This window comes from Hirundo rustica, chromosome 4 (assembly GCF_015227805.2).
Source record: "Hirundo rustica isolate bHirRus1 chromosome 4, bHirRus1.pri.v3, whole genome shotgun sequence".
Taxonomy (NCBI): domain Eukaryota; kingdom Metazoa; phylum Chordata; class Aves; order Passeriformes; family Hirundinidae; genus Hirundo; species Hirundo rustica.
The window spans coordinates 74,550,952-74,570,813 of NC_053453.1; the positions used below are offsets into that span (position 1 = coordinate 74,550,952).

General features: G+C 45.0%; 1 protein-coding gene across 2 annotated transcripts in view; it reads right to left on the bottom strand.

Annotated features, from left to right (window-relative positions):
- CACNA1C (calcium voltage-gated channel subunit alpha1 C) overlaps positions 1 to 19,862 on the bottom strand; it is a 463,700-nt gene that overhangs the window by 72,709 nt on the left and 371,129 nt on the right. For both annotated transcript variants that reach the window (XM_058420136.1, XM_058420137.1), the window contains 11 exons: positions 19,153 to 19,273; positions 18,963 to 19,032; positions 13,274 to 13,406; positions 11,548 to 11,677; positions 7,704 to 7,763; positions 4,321 to 4,427; positions 2,728 to 2,815; positions 2,148 to 2,255; positions 1,548 to 1,600; positions 1,310 to 1,456; positions 257 to 458 (listed from right to left, as the gene is read on the bottom strand). In XM_058420136.1, the coding sequence (XP_058276119.1) occupies positions 257 to 458; positions 1,310 to 1,456; positions 1,548 to 1,600; positions 2,148 to 2,255; positions 2,728 to 2,815; positions 4,321 to 4,427; positions 7,704 to 7,763; positions 11,548 to 11,677; positions 13,274 to 13,406; positions 18,963 to 19,032; positions 19,153 to 19,273 (1,219 nt within the window). The remainder of the gene's footprint in view (positions 1 to 256; positions 459 to 1,309; positions 1,457 to 1,547; positions 1,601 to 2,147; positions 2,256 to 2,727; positions 2,816 to 4,320; positions 4,428 to 7,703; positions 7,764 to 11,547; positions 11,678 to 13,273; positions 13,407 to 18,962; positions 19,033 to 19,152; positions 19,274 to 19,862) is intronic.

A 19,862-nucleotide genomic window follows, 5' to 3' on the forward strand; every position in this document is an offset into this window, starting at 1 on the left:
GACTGATTTTATGCTCATCTAATCTCAATGAAACAAATGGCACAGCAAACATTTTTTAAGTAATTGTTGTTCCTTGGGCGAATCTTACAACAAGATTTCTTTTTCTACCTGACTCCTAAATGATGTCAGCAAAGCCAGCTTACAGTTTTATCTTGTTGGCAAGCTTAACATTTTTCTCTCTGTAGGCATTTATCTGTTAAAAGCTTATTCTCGATGCATTTTCTACCTTTGGTGACAGCAAGGTGTTGTAAATTACCTGGTTTTTGTCCAGCTCGCAGTTCTTGTACTCTTGTTCTCCTTGTTCCTGAAATGTGACGATGACGAAACCAACGAAGATGTTCATCATGAAGAAAGCAATGATGATGATGTAGATAATAAAGAAGATGGAGATCTCAACCCTGTGATTATAGATGGGTCCCACATCCTCCATGTGGGAATCAATGGACCTATACAGCAACCTGAAAGCAAACAGGAGCCAAATGCAGAGAAAATCTGCAACTGCCTTGAGGCCTTATAGGTGACAGGTTATAAAGTTTAACTTTGTGATTTTCTTCTATTTGTATCAAAATGAATTCATTCAGGGATGTGCAGACTTGTGCCGGTCTGAGCGCAAAGGCTTGCAAAAGTGAAGACCTGGCTCTTACTAATTCTACACATTTGAACCCGTTCAGGGGTGAAATGTCTTCATTGTTGAATAAAATCATGCTCTCCAGTTAACAAAAGACAGGAGAGTCCCAATAGAGTTGTTGGGAACTGAGTTTGGTGAGAAAAGGGGATCCCAGGAGTCAACACTGCTGTTGGCATCACCTGGTGACACAGGTCAGGGTCAGCCCCCCACACCCTGCACATCACCCTAAGTGACTCTGTGGGAATCCCCAGCTCCTGTGGCACAGACAGCAGGGCCTGGAAAGGCTCCCCACGTCTGCCAGAGCAGGAACACTGCTGTGTTTCATATTGCCATATTTCCATGGGGAAACTCCAACCTGTGATACTGGAAAGGACCTGATAAGCATTTCATTTATACACATAATAATTGTAACAAATACTGGGATCACTGCTACCATTGGAAATCATCTTTTAAAAACTAGAGACAGTGCTTTGCACTCTTTACAAGTACACCAACAGAAATTCCTGCCGGCCCTGAGGAATTTACAAAGTACATAATACTACAGTACTACTATTGCTATACTTAAAGCTCTAGACTTATTTAAATATTTGGAAAGGGGAAGACTATGCTCTGCCTCTGAATTTTCTCTTTTGAAATGAATGAGGACATTGCTAGTGCTGCAGCGGCCCCAGAAACACTCACTCTGGCCAGCCCTCAAAGGTGGAGACGGTGAAGAGGGCCATCATGGCAGTCAGGACGTTGTCGAAGTCGAACTTGCTGTTCTCCCAGCTGCGGGGCTGTATCATGGGCTGGCTGACCTCCCCATCCTTGTAGGTGATGTAGTACCCTCTGTGGGTGGAGAGCGGAGACAGAGCATGGCAGAGCCGCCCTGCCGGCACCAGGCCAGCCAAGGGGAGGGGTTGGAAAAGCTCAGACCCACCTGCACTCTGCTTCTGTCTGCTTGGAGCTGTCAGTGCAGCTGTACAGCTTGCCCTTGGAAAGGAAGAAAGAGGAATGAAGCTTCTGCTTGTACGGTACTTTTATGTGTGTGTCCTGAACACTTGTTGTCAGGAGGGTGGTGAAAGGCGAGGAGATAAAAGCAGACATAAAGAAGTGAATGAACAACTCCCCCCCCTGCCCCCCGGTTATCTGGTGTGCCCCTTCCTTCCTCTGCAAGATGGAAGGTAGAGAGCCTGCAAGGACCAACCCTTTTGAACAGCCCCCTTCACCTTCCTGGGACCATGTCATGCCAGTGTAAAGATGCTTAGGGAAGAACAACATTACTGATCATTTCTTCTGGCCACAGATGATGGGCAAGAGTTCTGCATACGCCATGGGCAACAGTTCTGTGTATGCCACAGCTCAGTTCTGGAGAACTGCTGGCAGCATTAGCCCAGGTAACACTGACAGCCCCGAATGTCTTGCCTGTTACACACAAAAGACCCCATTTTCCCATCCTCAGGCTTTTTGTGGTATTTTTCTTCCCGTCCCTTAACACAGCTCAATGTAACGGATGAATGAATGGGTCCAATGGTTTTACCTTAAACAGCTGAACTCCAATGCAGGCAAACATGAACTGCAGCAAAGTGGTGACAATCACAATGTTCCCGATGGTTCGGATGGCCACAAACACACACTGGACCACGTGCTGCAGATGGAAGAGAGGAACAAAAGTCACTTTTGGGATTGTTCTCAACTGCTCTGGCTAAGCTGGGTCTGTTCATCTGACAGGAGGCTCAGGGGAATCAGGACAATGTATATTTATGGCTGAAGGGAGGATGCAGAGGAGGCAGAGCCAGGCTCTTTTCAGTGGCTCCCACTGACAGGACAACGGGAACACATTGAAACAGAGTAGGTTTATCTGAACATTGAGAAACACTTCTACTCTCAGGGTGACTGAGCACTGGAACAAATCATCCAGAGAGGTTGTGGAGTTTCTCTCCTTGGAGGTACTCTAAAGCCTGGGCAACCTGCTCCCGGCAGCCCTGCTTGAGCAGCTCCCTCCCAACCTCAACCATACTGTGATTCTGCTGAAACAATACTTGAACCACTTAAAAAGCCTTTGTAGCCTGAAATAACCTGAATTTATAGTTTGCAGAAAGCACTGGGACTTTTCTAACCTTTAGTCCTTTGGCTCTGTTGATGGCCCTCAGCGGTCTAAGGACCCGCAGAACACGCAGGATCTTCACGACGTTAATGGCACTGGACCTGGAAGAAAGTGTTGGAAGGTTTGAGAGACACAGCCATGTGGGAAGGGTGCAGCAAGGACAGATCTGTGAAATTCTGCACAGCCTGAGACTGCGTAAGGTATTTAGCCAACTCTTTGCCACGGCACTTCAGGGGTAAGGAAACCAATTTCTGATGTTTTCTTCAGAGGTCCGGCTCCTTGTTCTGGCTTTCATCATCTCTGCTGTATTAATGGAGGGGGAATGGAACACGGGCAAGCTGTATTTTTAGAGCAGGGCAAACAGATCCTGTAGATATCTATGACATAGAAATTGTGCCAAGATGTAGTCATTACCAAGGCATTTTCAGATAAGGCTCAAAGATGCGCTCCATTGAAATATTCATAGAAGAGTGAAAAGTCCAGGAGACTCCAGCATTAAAGGTAGACTATCCACCTGGAGTTTGATCCTACAGTGTGTTTGGCCCTTGAACCCACAAATCATTTAAGTGTGCGCATAAATTTAAGGAAATGGAAACTCCCACGGAATTGATCAGGACGACTTAGGTGCTCACTTTTAAGTACTGAACACAACTACTTTCTGCAGCAGAGCTCTCTGCGCCTTCCAAGACTAAAACCATGACTGAGAATCTCCCTCGTGCTCAATGACATCATGTTCTCCTACTGATTTTGGGAACAGTTTTAATGTTAACACACCAAGAGTCTGACTTAGGTCTGTAAGAAGGAAACAGCAGGGCAAAACAAGAACTGTGCCATTCTGAAGACTGTGGGTAAAAAAGCCCAGTGGACCTTACAAATTGTCCTTCTTGATTCAGTGAGCAACAAAGGTGAGCTGCTAACCTATAATGGTAACAACTGGGAGCTTGTTTCTTATCAGATGTGTGTTCCTAATTAGGGAACTTCCTTCCTGACATGAAGTCGAGTAAATCTACAAATTATTAAGGAAATTAACAGATGAACCAGAGGAAAACAGCATGACAGAACAGCCACTACCACTCTGAAGATTCTCACAAAACTCTTCAAGTGCTTGATGGCCTTCCATTGACTGAGATTCACAGCATCTTAGGAAGCAGGAAAACATTATCAACCTCATTTTCCAAAGAGGTTATGAAAAGTCTAGGAGGGAACCGTAAGTCACTGAACTGGCTTGAACTGATACAGTGAAACAAAGGCCTTGGAACGAAGCTAAGTGCCAATACACCCATTTTTTGTTCTCATTTGCTCTTTCTGAAGGATTCCCCCTTCCAGGCCACCAGTGTAGCATTTCCCAGTTACTACCTCCTCTCTGGAGGATGAAATTTAACAGCCTTGAATCATCTGAGAAAAACACCTTGTGAAAAGAACACTTAGAAAATCACTTCCTTCTCCCCTTTGTACTAAATGTCAATCAACGCAAAACCAGTGCAATACCCCAACAGGCTCATGAGAAAAATCTTACCCAGATAAGACCACAACGAGCCTGAGCCATCCCTCCCAGCCCAGCCCTACAATCCCCCCAAACCCAGCCAGCTGGAAACAGCTCACTCACTGGATCCCAAAGGAGATGAGAGAAACGCTGACCACCAGCAGGTCCAAGATGTTGAAATAGTTCCTGCAGAAGGAGCCCTTGTGGAGGAAAGCCCCGTAGGCAGTCATCTGCAGGGAGGCACACGGAGACACAAACACACTTTGCCATCAGCAGCTGCTCAGGAGCCAAACCCATCTGGTTGTGCTCAGAGGGGATAACTGGGGAGGGAGGGGGTAGGATTTCTATTGATGACAGACAATTCACCCCCAGACCCCAAAGGAGAAGCTGAGCCCCCATGGAAAGGAAAGAGAGTGAAAAAGACAGCAAGACAACTGTGAGAGGCCTAACTAAAGAAAATGAGGAAAATATGCACGTTGAGTGCACCCAGTAAATTACATCTAGAATTAGCAAAGCACCAGAATGACTGTTTGCAAGAACTACTCTTTGCAATCATATGCTTTTCTCTTTCTCTTCAGTGACAGAGGACACTCGTATTATATAAAGGCCTGTTTAGCAAAATTGAATAAAAAACATAAAATAAAATGGGCTCTTCTGTAATGTTTTTCAGTACTTAGACCAGCTGCAGTGGACAGCTGATCGCTCAGAAAAACAGAATCCCTCAGGTATCTGATGCTTTAGAGCTGAACTGAAACAACAGGAGGAATTACTGCTCTTTTCAGCTTGCTCCTTGTATTCAGCTCAATCCCACATCCCTTTTCTTATCCATCTTCATTCATTTTCACTTTAATGCAATTGGATTTTTCCCTTTAGTTTTCCTTACAAAGTCCAGGCTGTAGTCCTTGAAACAGGGTAATTTCTTTGTGCAGGTAATCGTTATGAACATCGCCGGGCAGAGGGATGGAAAATAATTACATATTTTTCAAGGGAGGCTCTGCCCTGCCTGGGTACGAAGGGGCATTGAAAACCCGCAGGCTTTGAGGAGGATGTCACAGCTCCAGAACTGGACTGTCAGTGTAAACAGAAAAGTTTAGGCTGAGCTCTGTTATAGGATGTGACTGAATAAGCCTGGCCCAGTTAAAGAGGGTGAGCTGATCGGGTATTTGTAGCACCTACCTCAGACTCTGTGAGTGATCTAAGGCAGCTGCTTTGAAGAAAACCCATCCCCACAACAGCTAATGTTCCTTCTTTAGGAATTCTCACTCTCATCCAGGAATACTGGCTTCTAAGTTTGGTCCTCTGAATCTCGCCTAAATTGGGAGTCTAAAGTGACCTGAGGCAGCCACCATGAGACTGAGCTGTAGCCAGACTTGCAGCTGAGAAGTGTGAACTGGAAAGTCAAACTGGAGGTTTCTGGCTCCCACCAGTAGCTGAGGATGGTGTATTGGCTGGTGGTTTCCAGCCTGTGATGATTTTATTCAGGGCAGGGTGGAAGGGCACATGGTATATCAGATTATTTTCTTCACCAAACATCCATGACGTCAGGGAACTCACTATCAATCAGACAGAAATTAGAGGGGGTGGAAGTATAAACTCTGGTCTTGGCTTAGAATTTATACTTGTAGACACATTGAGTTGGGGAAGGGAGGAGGGGTTCTTGCCATTACAAAGGTGGTAAAGATGCCCTTTACTGGTTAGGTTTTGTATGGCAATCTTGAAAGAAAGACACCATTGAAATCAGGAGGGGAAGCTCTGCTGAGTTTAAGTTCAGTACAAACTGTGGTTCTCTCAAACCTTTTGAGAGATTTTTGTTATCTCAGAAGAGACTCTCAGAGAGTGTATAATCTATATCTGCCTCCCACCTGGGGCATTAAACAAGTCACAGCCTTTCAGGATGCCAGTTAAAAATCCTTGGCAGTGGCCTTGCCAACATTCACCTGAATGCAGGTGCTGTTATCAGCAACACGAGGGCAGATGGAGCCTGTTTCTCTACAGCCTTGAACATCCCACGGCCATTCATCCTTTTGTTTTCACCACTTACACTAACTTTGCTGTTTTGCAAAACAATGTGCTCAGTGCAAGGCAGCAGAGAAACGTGCACTGAGAAACCAATGACTTAAACTTCTTTTTAATGGTCCTTGCACTGTTCTCCCACTTAACTTAGGGAATATCCAGGGACGTGGTCATAAATCACTGAAGATAACAGGAGGACCTTGGGAAGGCCCTGGCCAATAGCCTGGGATAAGTTCTGCTTCCACTGGAGTCATGGGAGTGCTACCACTTCCTTCAGGGCAAGCAGAATCAGTAATTGTGAGTCCAAACAGGTGCCTTGAACTCTCAATTCTTTTTTAAACGTGGCTGTTGGGATATTTTCCTCTTCTTGACAGGCTTTTTGGACCCGCCGCGCGATCTGTGCGCGTTCAGATTTATTGTGTAAAGACAGATGCAAACTGCACACAGGCATAATGTGTCCACCTCCCTGGAGAACATTATGGCTCTGGCAATTTCAAGTCATATCAAAAAAAAGCACGTTTCTCTACAAAAATATGCAGGGGCCACCCTGCTTGCCAGCCTTCCATATAGATACTGTTATTAGGGTCTTGAGCTGCAAAATTTGAGCAACTCTAAGGCACTGCCTGCCAGCACTCAGAACTCGCTTGCTGAGAGAAAAAAAAAAAAAAGCAGCTGCCAAGTGAACCTAGCATTTAGAAAGCCAGAACTTTGCTCAATTACTGTTATTTAAATTATTAGCCTACCAATTTGGGGAAATTAGAGTTAAGAACAAGGCAGCCTATTTTTATTTTCTTCCAAGAGAAACCATTCTCCTGCGCGTTCCCCTTGGTGTGGAGCACGTTCCTGGGAAATGGGAAGCTGGGTTTTGCTGCAGCAATTTTCATTGGCAGCTACTGCCCTTGGTGTCTCAGCGATTTGTACTCTTGGATCTCTCCCTGCACCTAAAAAGTGAGTTTTGCACTGTGCTCCCTGCCTCCTACTTGGCTGTGCTCCCTGTGGGCTCACAGGAGTCACCAGGCACCCTTTGGGCTGGTTTCTGCAGAATACAGACTTTCTCTTTGGGTGTAGCCTGTGTAAGAGCTGTGTGTGTGTTCAGAGTATCGTGCAGAGCAGAAGAATCCCAGTTTGGAAAGACTGGCCAGGGTAGAGGGAGAAATTTGTCAGGGGTTGGCCTTTTCCTTGGTCCTCTCTTACACTTCCCAGCATTGCATCCGTTCATTGCAATTCCCCTAAAAAGCATCTTTTTGCTACAGGCCCTCAACTACAAGTTGGAATATCAAAATTTCCCAGGAGACAATTTAAGCAACTACCAAAAATGTCAGATGAAAAGAAAAACAACCCTTTGTGTAGAGATAATAAGAGGGTTACAAAAAAAAAAAAAAAAAAAAAAAAAAAAAAAAAAAAAAAAAAAGAGAGAGAGAGAGAAGAGAAAGAGCGAAAGGAAGAAAGAGAAAGAAAAGAAGAAAAACAAGTGTATTTCTCAGATTGGTTACCTTAAGAATAATTTCTAATGTAAAGATACTAGTGAAGACATAGTCTGCATTGCCTAGGATCTGAAAAATAAGCACAATTGGGTTAGTGGTACTGAGAGTGACCCGGGAACAAACAGGCGTGTGTGTTAGCGACAGAGAGCGGCAGAAAACTAGAAAGCTCGTGAGCAAGCCATGGTAGAGAAGATGGGCACTTTACCTTCAGAGCAATTTCAATGGTGAAAATGACAGTAAAAACTATATCAAAATAAAAGAGAATCTGTAAAAAAACAAACGACAAAAGGGGATAGGAGCGGGGAGGGTAGGTCAGTGAGTGATTGCTTGAATGGGGAATCACAGTTAAAAATCAAATACATGAGTTCTTTCCACCAGGGAACGAGGACAACTCTATAGGGAATGGTTTTGTAGCAACGTCCTGTTGAAGGCAGTGAAGGTCCTGGCGCAGAGGACAAGAAGCACATTACATGAAATCTTTCCTGAGTTACAATCCCATGAGTGCTATAGAGGCAAAATAATTTTTTTTGTTGCTGTAGGATTTTTTTTTTTTTTTTTTTAGATCTCATAAAGAACATTCAAGGGTTTTCCCAAATAGGATTCCAAACTGAGAATACAAAGAATGCCTGGTCTCTCAGTGGAAAACATGAGATTCATTCTTATTAACTTCCATTCAGTCTTGTCCTGTGCCTTTCTCAAAGGAAGAAAAGCAAACTGCAAAATCATACTCTAGCTGTTTCTTTTCTCTGCCCTGAATTGCTCTGGATTAGGATGAATAACAAAGACTCTGCCAATTGAACAGAATCCCAGCCCTTGTATTGCAACCATGATTTGGTCCTTTGCTAGAGGTGCCTAGCGTAGATCCTGCATCTTTCTGTTTGCATCCTGAATAACCAGCCAGCTGAAATGCTCATCATTCCCAGGAACCTAGGCCTGGTGCTGGAGATACCTCTGGCATGCACAGCAGTCCACAAAAAGTGGCGTCACAGGAGGCAATGAGGAGTACAGAAGTGTAAAGGGGCTTTCAAAGTAGCAGCATCAAGGGCAGGAATGTCCTTCACTGCCTATATGTTGGCACCCCACAGTAAACAGGAGCTTTCCTGCTGATTTATGGGCCCAGGATTGAACTCTCTTTGCTTCCAGTATATTCCAACATCCCAAGCCACTTTAGTACTATCTACACTACAAATGTTGAATATCAAATGTATCATGCCCATGGTTTATTGTTGTTTTACCATTATCATGTTTTAAACCAGAGGGCAAATGCATGGAAGCTGTAGAAAAATGATAATTTGAGAAATTTAGACCTTTGCTGTTAAAACACTAAAGAACATAAACCAGGAAATTGCCCTCTCCCATCCCACAGGTGTTCATTGTATCTTAGTGCCTGTGTCCTCACTCAGATTTATGGGTGGCTAAGTTCTTCCAGCTGGGTGTGCAGAGGGGCAGCTACTGCAAATTCCAGGGCTATTTCACATTGTGCTATATAAGCACAATCCAAATCTGGATTGATTTGTCAGACGCTGCATGTCAAATGGGGGGATGTATCACTTACTGCTACCATATAACTCAAAATTCTTCAGGTCACTGCTAGGTTTTTAATCTCAATTAATTCTTCAAATTCTTCTCAAGGCTGTCCTGGGCTCTATCAATTTTTGCACCTTAGAGAATTAAGGAGAGGCCACTTGAAGGGGACAGATCTTGATTTCAACCTCTATTAATTTACATACATTACAACTAGAAATATCTTTTTTGCCTTGCTGCTTTGTGAGTCCTGACATTTGATTGTTTTATCAATGGAATAATTTTATAATCAATGGGCCAGATTCATGGGCACTCTCTAACTGCTCTGCATGACTCCACCAACATAAAGAAGCTGCAAACTCGATGAAAGGGAAGGATTAAGCTGTTCCTGTTGCTGCTTTACCTCACCAGAGCGCTGCAAAGGAGCTAGAACACACTGGTGAATGCGGCCCCAAAGGTGCAGCTGGCAAAGATGAAATCATGCCTAATGAAAATGGTCACTGCCCACCTGTGCATATTTAGTATTATCTAAACATGAACTTGCTCTAGAATATTTTAAAATGAGGGAGCGTCTTGCCAAGGTGCAAACAGGAGAATATTGTGAGCACGGCCTTAGGACTTGCTTGGACAGCTCCAAGGCTGTTTGGTCAGGCTGGCACCTGCAAACCCTGGCTGCCTGAGCCCTGTGTGACCCAAGAAGGAAGGACACAGCCTGCCCCAAGGAAGCAGCAGAGTCCAAGCCTCTCCACTGGCCCTTGCTGGGCTCTCTGTTCCTGCCTCCCTGCTCCGGGATAGCCTGTGCCAGCAGCATCCCCACTCTGCACAAGCCCTGGTGCACAGGCTCGTGCTGAGCGAAGGCAGAGGCAGCTTTGCTTTTGGCTTGATTTCAGCTTTTTTTCTTCCTTTTCCTCCCAGGCCTCCTGTGTGGGCACAGGGGAGGACAGGATCTTGCTGTTCTACCGTCACGGCGCAAAGGCAGGCCACATGTGCGACCCAAACATCTCGCCAGTGTCCCCTTGTGTGACACATTTTAAACATCTGCACCTGCAAAAATTAAAACACAGATTTTTCACGTACACAAAACAATGCCTTGCCTCAGACCTTCAGCTCTTTAATCCAGGACAACCAGCTCTGACTCTTTTTTTCCCCCCTCTCATTTATATCTCTCTGCTACAGACTGTGCGACAGTTTCTGTGGCATGTCAGGAGCCCATCTGGCAGCTGACAAGCTGCAGCACTAATACATATTGGCATTTAGTTACCCCTGCATGGTGTGCACCCTCATTCGTGCACAAGCGGGTTATTGGTGGCACAGGTTTGGCTGGATTATTTAGCATCCTCCTTCAGGACAAAATGCAAAGCCACTCTGAGATCTGCTCAGGAATAGACTTCCATTAACACCTTCTCTGCGTGCACATATGTGTTCAGATGCATGCACAGGCCAGGATATTTCGGGGAGCATTAAATTAAGGTTTTATTATTAAACAAGGAAAAAACCATCCCACTCTTCTATCCTAGCAGACTCTTCAGGCATCGAGGCACTAGAACGTCACTGCAGACATCAGAAATCAGAGGTCTTGCGTGTGTCTGCTGACTCCTCGTTTTTCTGCAGTGACCCCTGGACTAATGGAAACAACTTCTAGCAAAGTTAAGGGAGCACTGAACATTTCAAAAGGCAAATAAGAATGGTCAGGAAAGAGGGTGAGGATGAATCTCTGTGCTGAATGCTTCCCTCTTCGCTCCCCAGGCAGGTGAGGAGAGAAGCACAGCGTATTTTTTGAGGGTTATATCAAATTTAGTGATAGCTTTGAGGCTCGTGTTCAGAAAGTCTGATTCTAACCTTGATGACATCAATTTCATCCAGAGTGACAGCATGAAACTCAAGGATGTTACTCCTGATTTACACCAGTGTGAATAAAAGGAAAATCAGGCCCAGGGCTTTTTAGTTTAAAAGGCAGCACGTGGCAGCAGAACAAATGTTCCTAAGGGAACCTGAAAATCCCTCAAAATTGAATCATCTGTATCCCCAGTGCTTTTACAGCTCATTTCTAATGCTTTAATCCCAGGGAACAATAATTTTACTCCAGCGTCCTGTTCTTCCTTTCCCTACACGCACTTCTGAAGGGAACTAGAGGCCAAATTCAGCACTGACTCACGTTTCCTGCAAAACCTAATGGTTTCACACACAGCCTACAAACGGCAGAAATCACGGGAGACAGGCAATCCCAAAGCCTCTGTTGCAGCCTTTTCTGCCTTTCCTGGCTGCAAGTCATGATCTGCTTGCTCCACGCTTGCAGCACCCAGCGAGGGAAGGAGGGTGTGGAGCATACTTGGTTCCTGAAGGAGAGGTGCCTCACGGGGTCCTCAGCTGCCAGGGAGATGCTGCTGAGCAGGATGAAGAACAGGATCAGGTTGGTGAAAATGTTGTCGTTCACGATCCGATGGCAGTGCACACGAAACCTGCAAGAGAGAGGAGAGGCACGGCTTCATCTCTCAAAGAACAGCAGGACCTGGGAAACGTTTCCCGTCTCCTCTCCTGCCAGCAGGAGGAGAGGATTGCTCTGCAGAGCATCTTCCCTCTGCCCCAGCACAGGGACAGCCTGTGCAGGGCAGTGCTGGCTCTCCACACGGGTCTCACACTCGATGTGTTGGAGTGGAACATCACTCTCCCTCCTGACAGAGCTTTTTGTCATTTCCATGGCGTCTGGAACCTGCCAGCCCAGAATTATCCCTTGCTTTCATTCATGGAACCATTCCTGATCCATTTAGGAGGAAAGCAGCAGAAGGAGGCTTTAGGGTGCCAGTGTCTTTGAGCTGGGACTGGAGTGTCACTGAACAGGGGCTGTGGGGGATCTGCCTTGCTGACAGGGCACAGGCCTGGCCAGATGGATATAGGGCAGGCTGCCACCAGAAAATGACTTCTGAGACACATCACTGCCATGCAGGCAGTGTGCTAAACATAGGTGCTCTTAGTGGGAAACCAAAAGGTAAAGAAAGAGCAGTCTCCCACCAAACTTGCTTACTGGAGACCATTACATCACTTTCCAAATGCTGGTGGCAGGATGTGAGGAGTTAAACCCCATAATAGCTCTGTGCATAATTCTACAGGCACTTCATTAATCTGTTTAGCTCTACTCTTGGCTGTTAGGGCTCCAAGTCCCTATTATAGCAATTTTACAGATGACTGCAGAGGTTAATTTAGTCCTACAAATGACAGGGGGTGGGTGGCATTACAGTCCACGAGCCCCAGTCTTCCCCAGACCCTCCCTGTTCACAGACACCAGGAGGAGTGGCACAAGCTGTGCTGAATTCAGGGGTGCAGGCACAGCCCTGCCTTCCTCTGGGGCCGTGTTTGAGGGCTGAGCCCTTAGGAGAGATGCTGGCACACGTGGTGCTGCACAGACCATTGGGCAGCAGCTCACCGCTGCTCCCTTGCACGGGTAAACTCACCTGTCCCCTAACAGCCCTCCACCCACAGCTCCTGCACATCCCTTTGGGACAGGCAGGTGTGACAATGGGGGGCTGCATTGCAGCAGCCCGTGGGCAGGGCGTGAGAGGGGAATTGTGCTCCCTAGACTCCTCTCAGAGCTATGGACTCTCCTCCCTGCCTCATTTCCTTTATTCTCATTCTTGACGTGCAGCAATGAGCAGAGACACATGAACTCCCTACTGGGAGTGGATTTTGGGCAGCCCTGAGGACAGGAAGCTGCAGCCTCCCACTTGATTGATTGCATGGTGGCTCTCCTGCAGTTTGGACCTGGATACGTCGGGAAATTCCAATTACCGACTCGCCTCCGTGTCCCCTATTTCAGAAGCTTTTGTGATTCGTGTCCTCAATCAGCCCTGCACGTGCCATGAGCTCCTAATGCATGTTTTCACTGTACTCCCTACAGCTGTGGTTTCATGGGATTTCATGCCTTAAAGGAGAGGTGTGTCAGGAGAGCCTCTGGTACGAGCTGCTGAAAGGGAGCTCTGCACCTGTAACTTTTGGGGCCCAGTGTGAAAGGGGTACCAGCTCTTCACCTCCTTCTGCTGGTGAACCAGTCTCTTAAGTACCTGTTGCTAGGACTGAAGATGAAAAAAGCGCTGGCATCAGGCATGGGCGCAGCCTTTTCCTTGAGGTGCAGCTCAGACATGGGGCGAGGTCGAGGGCCAACAGGCATCTCAGGCTCTTCCTCATCTTCCTCTGCTGCAAGAAGCATTTTTTTGTCTTTTAATGCAAAATACAACCCGCTCCAAAGTGCTGGGGCATTTGTCTCTGTCATAACCAGAGCTAAAAAGTAAGAACCATTAAAATAGGATGCTGCAGCCTTGAGTTTCCTTGCCCTTCCCTCCTTGGAGGCAGTGCCCTTTACCCAGTGCTCACCCTGGCAGACTCTCGCTCTCATCTCTCTGTAAAACCACCAGCGCTGCTAAACCTACAACGTTCTCACTACACTCTCCTCAGATGCTTCACAGTTCCTTCTGCACAAAACAAACAGAAAGGCTGCTTCTAATGGCTCATTTGAGTCTTTCTTCTTGTGGCCTAGATCCATTATCTGTTTTCTTATTTTCCACGGACACAGAAAATTAAAAATTGCCTTCCTCTTGCAGAAAGCTTTTGCATACTTGAGGACCGCTGTTATGCCTCTGGGAGAATATCTGGTTCCTAGAGCAAAACAGCAGCAGCCTTTCCTGAGGTGCTGTGTTCTCCAGGTCTGTGATCACTCCTTCTTCTTGCTTCCAGATTATCTGCAGGATTAACCTGCAGCTGAGGTTTTACTGCTGCAGAGGAGAGCTGCATTACTCCTTATATCTTGTAATATTATCTTCCTGTTCAATGTCCTTCATGGAGACTTTTCATTATATTTTGGCATTAATTTGCCATCGGTGTCTGATATGCACAAGGCACAGATTATTTCCCAGGGAGCAGCAGTCTGGCCTGTCACTCCCTCCTCTGCATTTCTGCTGCTGACTATTCCCAAAAGTGGCACACTTAGACCTCATCCTCACTGAAGGGCATTTTTTTTTTTTTTGACCATTCCTCCAGTTTATCAAGATTGTTTTTCTTCTATTTGTGATCATCTCCATGGAGCTGCTGCTGCATCTGGGATCATGTCTGGATGAGCGCATGTATGCCCCAGAACAAGCAGTGAGCACATGCACATTGACTAACAACCACCAGAAAGTATTAAAATTGTCCCCTTTTATAATTTAGTGGGGGGAAGATCAGAAAGATGGGAATGAGGCTGAGACTCTTGGACCTGTGTCATCTCCAGGCAGAGGAGTGAGCAACCTCAAGATAGAAAACGCAGGGATGAAGAAGGCTAAGTGGTGTGTGAAAGAGATTTCTTCTACCTGCTGAGGTCAGATGTTGTTTTGTAAATGACATGACAGGATTTTTCTATTTTAAAGATCCCAATCCTCTCACTTAATCAGCAAGACAGGAAAAAAAAGAAAACCTCTAAGAAAGGAGCCTGACACATTAGATACAACTGATTCATCTTCCAGGCACTGCAAAGAAGGAAACTCTAATTAAAAGGTTCATCTTGAGTTCATAAGGGGAGATAAGTTCCAGCAATGGTGCTCCTTTAGGGTGAGGTACTGTACTTGATCTGGTTACAGGACACATCAGAAAGAGGAGATGAATCAGCACAGATCCTGGTCTAGATATCAGAGAGAGGAGAAAAGTGCCCTTTTTGAGTGCATGCCATTATTACATGCAAATAGGATTCTTTCTTTACACTTCCAGCACCAAGAGTTCAGCTCCAATTCGCTTGATAGATCTTTGCATAAATGTTTGAGCTGGTACATAGAGTTTGTACTTTTTAAGTCAGTCTATTTTTTAACAGCTCAATTCTGTGTGTAATATACTTCATAATACTCTTTCTAGAGGGTTTATTAGTTAAAGAAAAATCTTTCAGAAGTACTTTTTTACACAGGACTTGTAAAATAGGTATTAAGGTTAATGCACATGTTTATGTAATATAATCACACTTTGCACTTGCACATTTTATCTACAGGTTTCAGAGGAGGCTGACAAAGAGTAAGGCAAGGAAATTCTTTTTCTTCTTTAACAGGCCAGAAAACCAATGCCTGGGATGCTGTGGGATATTTGAAACTCTTACTTAAGAAGAGTATACTGGGTCCCTGCTTTGAGCATTCAATGCGAGATCATTCTTCTTTTATTACTCAGAGGAATGCTTAGAATACATTTTTAAATGGGCATGGAACAATGCCTCTGGAAAATGGACCCTTAGCAGAAGGATCAGCCCCAGGAAGACCATAAAGAACATTGTTCCTCTCCTCTTTTTCTCGTGTCTGCCATACAGCAAGAAATATATATTAATGACTCTAGGAGCCAAATACATTCAGACTGAAAACCACATTCAGTTCCTCAGCCATAGATAGAGAACAACGCTCTACTTTTCACTTAGAGACCAGGGCACAGAAGAAGGGAAACACTGAGGGCCAATTTCACAAGGAATAACATGATTACAGCCTCACCCCAGGTCACTGCCCATACTATCCACCTCCATACAGAAGCAGCACAGCTGCTCACATTTGCAGAAGCAAACCTTCTTTGGCTGTGGAGACAAGCACAAACAGGCTACAGCGCAGCATCAGTGAGAAATTCGATGGTGGGGAGGTTTTTTCGTGCTGAACAAAGACCAGAACTCTCGTATAAGGACATTATTTTGCTTCGAGCTCCCATGAATCATCCCAAGCTTTTACCTTCATCTGACGTTCCGAATTCTTTGTCTATTTCTGTGCTAGACTGCAAGACTAGCTCCCTGTCTTCCTGTAATAAACATATCATCATAACAACCCTTCTAGTGTACACAAATCTCTGGGAGAACCGGTCTGTCCTTCCGAAAAAGAGGCCAGGTGATCTGAGGAGCTGCAAATATTCTGGGGCCGAGGAGGAGCACTGTGCAGCAAACAGAGTCAGGAGGGGTTATGGAGAGAACTGGTTTAAGGAGCAGAAACAAAACAGAGGATGAGCAAAGTAGGTTAAGAAAAACGCTGCCTTGTTGGGAGAAACAAATGAAGTGGCCAATTTGAACGGTTTCTGAACACTGAATTTTCACCTTCACAAAGAATTGATAATTCAGGGAACAGACCTGTTCAGAAATGGGACTGATGTCACACAACAGCAAGTAACCACGATGGTGTCCCTTTGCATTTCTAATAGGAGACAGGAGAAAACCTGATGATCCATTCAGATTTTAAGCTGGGTTCAAAAGTACATTGGGACAGGGATTGGCACCCTGAGGCAGGCACCAAAAGTGTTTTCACTTGATTTTCTGCACTCTAACTCTATGCATGACAAAAAAACCCCAAACAGATGTAGTGTTTTGTTATATTTTTCATTTATAAGCTGTTCTTCCTAAGCTATCTACAGAAAGAAAGTAAATAAACCCCAACTCCATTAGCAGGAGACATAAAATTGACATTCAGATGACTGATGTGTCACTTAAAAAAAATGTGATCGTCTGTAAATCCAAGCCAGATGAAAAGCAGAAACAAAACTGTATCAAGCTGTTTTAATTTGTGCTTCTTACTAAAGACTCCCACAAACCCCTTAGCAACTGGGGATGTGTGTCCAGTAAGTGCATGTGCCTCCAGAGGCGATGGGAAGATTAAATCCAGAGTGACCTGCCTCAGGCAGTGTTAAAATAGTATTGCCCAGAGTTAGAACCACACTCTACTCCTGATAAATCTGTTATAAATATGGAAGAATAAAAGTACAGCATATGTGAGGACTTCTCGTACTGAAAATCAAGTGCAATGAACAGTTTTCTGTTTTGCCTGTCTGAAACTCTTGTCCATCTACTCAAAATGAACTCTTGTGTTCTTTTTTTACCCTGTCAAATCAACCTATTATCAGACATTTATTTATCAGGAATCATGGAACAGAAGAGAAAGTGTCTTACAGCCTAATCACAGAAACACAAACGAGCAGAGCAGGGAAGGATCACAAAAGCCTCTCTGGTTCATGCCTCTGCCAAGCCAGGTTCAATTAATCATCATATCTCAGCCTTTTCTGGGAGACATTTTTCTGACTTGTCCTTCACAACATTCTGTTGCTGGGCTTCCACAACCAACTCTGTGAATTTTTACAGCCTCACTATTAGAAAACTCTCCCTGCTGGGAATCTTAAATCTGTTACTTCCCATTGGAGATAATTCTCCTCCTATCTCTAGAAGGTTTTTATGCGTTTGAAGATGTTTCTCCTGCCTTTCCCACATCAAATGACCAAGGTTCATTCAATCTCAGTTCTTGCTACCTACCAGCCCTGTTTTCACCATTCTCTTCTACACTCCTTCTAATTCTAATTCAGCCCCACTTCTCTTAACCCAAAAAGAGCTATGATATTCCAGATACCAGAGATCTTATCAACAGTGAGCACAATAAAACAATTGCTTTGCTCTGACTAGCTTTCATTCACCTGTTAAAACAAACCTGTAACTGGACAAAAGGGTCACTCCTTCTCTGTGTTACAAATCTCACTCCTTGCTCGCCTTTTCAAAGGCAGCAAACTGTTGCTGACATCTGTTGAGCTGGTGCTCGTAAGATTCAGATCCTTTTCTCAAGGACTGTTACCTAACTAGCTGTCACCTAAGATCCTTTATTTGTGAATTGTTTATTCCTGTCTATGCGTAGAGCCTGGCACTTTCAATTTTATTTAGACCATTTATCCAGGACCTCAGGAGCTCTTTGAATTCTAATGCTGCCCTCCAGCACGCTTCTTGTCCTTCCTAGCTTCATGTCATCTACAAATGTAATAAGCATATTGCCTCTTCCATCATTCAGGTCATTAACAATGAACTGAGCTGAACTCCACACAGGCTTTTGGGTTGCACAGACTCACTTGGGCTATCACTGCTCTCCCCATAAAGGGTCTGATCATTTCTCTCACCATCATCTAGACCATATTTTTCTAGTCAGCTCACGAGAACACTGTAAGAGACGTCCAGAAGCCTTAGCAAAGTTAAAGAATATGACATCTACTTATTTTCTCCTGTCTGCAAGAGTTTTCAGTCCCCTTCAGAAGAAAATAAGGGTGGCTTGATGTGATTTACTCTTGGCAAATCCACGTTGGCTGCTGGTCATCTCCTTATCTCACAGTCATACATTTTGTTTAATCCTTTGTTCCAGCACTTTTCCAAGAATGGAAGTTGAACTGACTAGCTCCAATCCTGCCCCCCATTCAGGGTCTCTTGAACATTGCATAAAGTTCTGAGATTTCTTCAATCAATCTTTCAGGTGTCTGAGAATGATGTTAATTAGGCCTGCCTGGCCTGAAAACCAGCCTAACTAATGCTACAGCTTGTTTCTTGCACTTCTAGCCTGAGATCTTACACCTTCAGAGTTATGCTAGTGTCACACAGTCCTTTCTGATTAGAAAACAGTGCAAAAAGGCATTCAGCAGTTTCCTTTTCATGACTGTCTGTTGTGAGACTCCCCTGACCACTGAGTACTGAAAAAGCATACTGAAAATGTGTGTATTTTCAAACAGGGAGGTTTTTGTATGATTTGATTCTCTGTAAAGCTCTGTATTTTCCAATAAAGGGCTTTACAGAGAACTAAATCAAATGTGACTGATGAGGACAGGGACCTCAAAGGGCCAAACACAGGCAAATGAACCATCCTGTCCCATCATGAAGACATTTCCAGCATACCTGCCACCCCAGTTTGGCTTTGTGTGCATTAGCAACTGGAGCTTCTGCTGGGTGAGGGATACAAGGAAGGAGACGTTTACCTGGTGCTTCTGTTGCGGGGTAAGGACTCTTTTCTTCGCTTTCATTGGGCTGATAATCATCCACATTGATCTGGCAGAAGTGGAAGGAGAAGCATCAAAGGCTTTATCAGACAAAGTCTCCATTCCCTTAGAAACCCAAGCTGCTCATGCCATCGCTGCACAGGGAGCGCTGGCTGCCTGCACACCTTACCTTGGTAGCAGGTGGGGACTCTCCATCAGCAGTGATCGATTTCAGCTCAATTTTCTCCTCCTTTGTCTCTTCCTCCACAGCTGTTTTCTCCATCTCCTGTTTCTTCTCGGGACTAGCAGTCCTGGCAATTTTACAAGATAAAAAACCGAAGAGTTACAAAGGTGGAAAAGCTGCTTCCCTTTCAGGAGCTTCATGTAGTACAGCACACACCATGAGAACAATCAGCTGGCTGGCATCTCCATTCTGAGTTCAGCTTCCACACCAGTGCCTCCACCTTGCCCTGCTCTGCAGGCAAAGACAGAGGCTCTGATCTGGTTTTATATCGTGTCCTGTATTTTGTAGCTTTCTCAATGGCACGTGCCTCTGTGTGTGTTTGTGCAAATGCATATTTTAGGTCTGTCAGCACGGATCCCTTTGTTCACCCAGTGAACAAAAGCAATGGTCATTTTCAACCTATATCTTGTGAATTTCCAACTACATTGCCTCCAAATGTTTTACCCCTCGCTGCACCCCTAGAGTGAGGGAAATCTGCTGAGCTGCATGAAGGGTGAAGCAGAGGGAGCTGCACAAGAGATCCCCTCCAAGCAGCCTGGAAGACAGGGAATAGGAATAATCAGCAAGGAGAGGCTTCCCCTCTGCTGGCAGCTGGGAGTGACAGAGAAGCTCCTCATCCAGCTTGTGCCCCTCAAGTGTCTGCAGAAACACTAAAA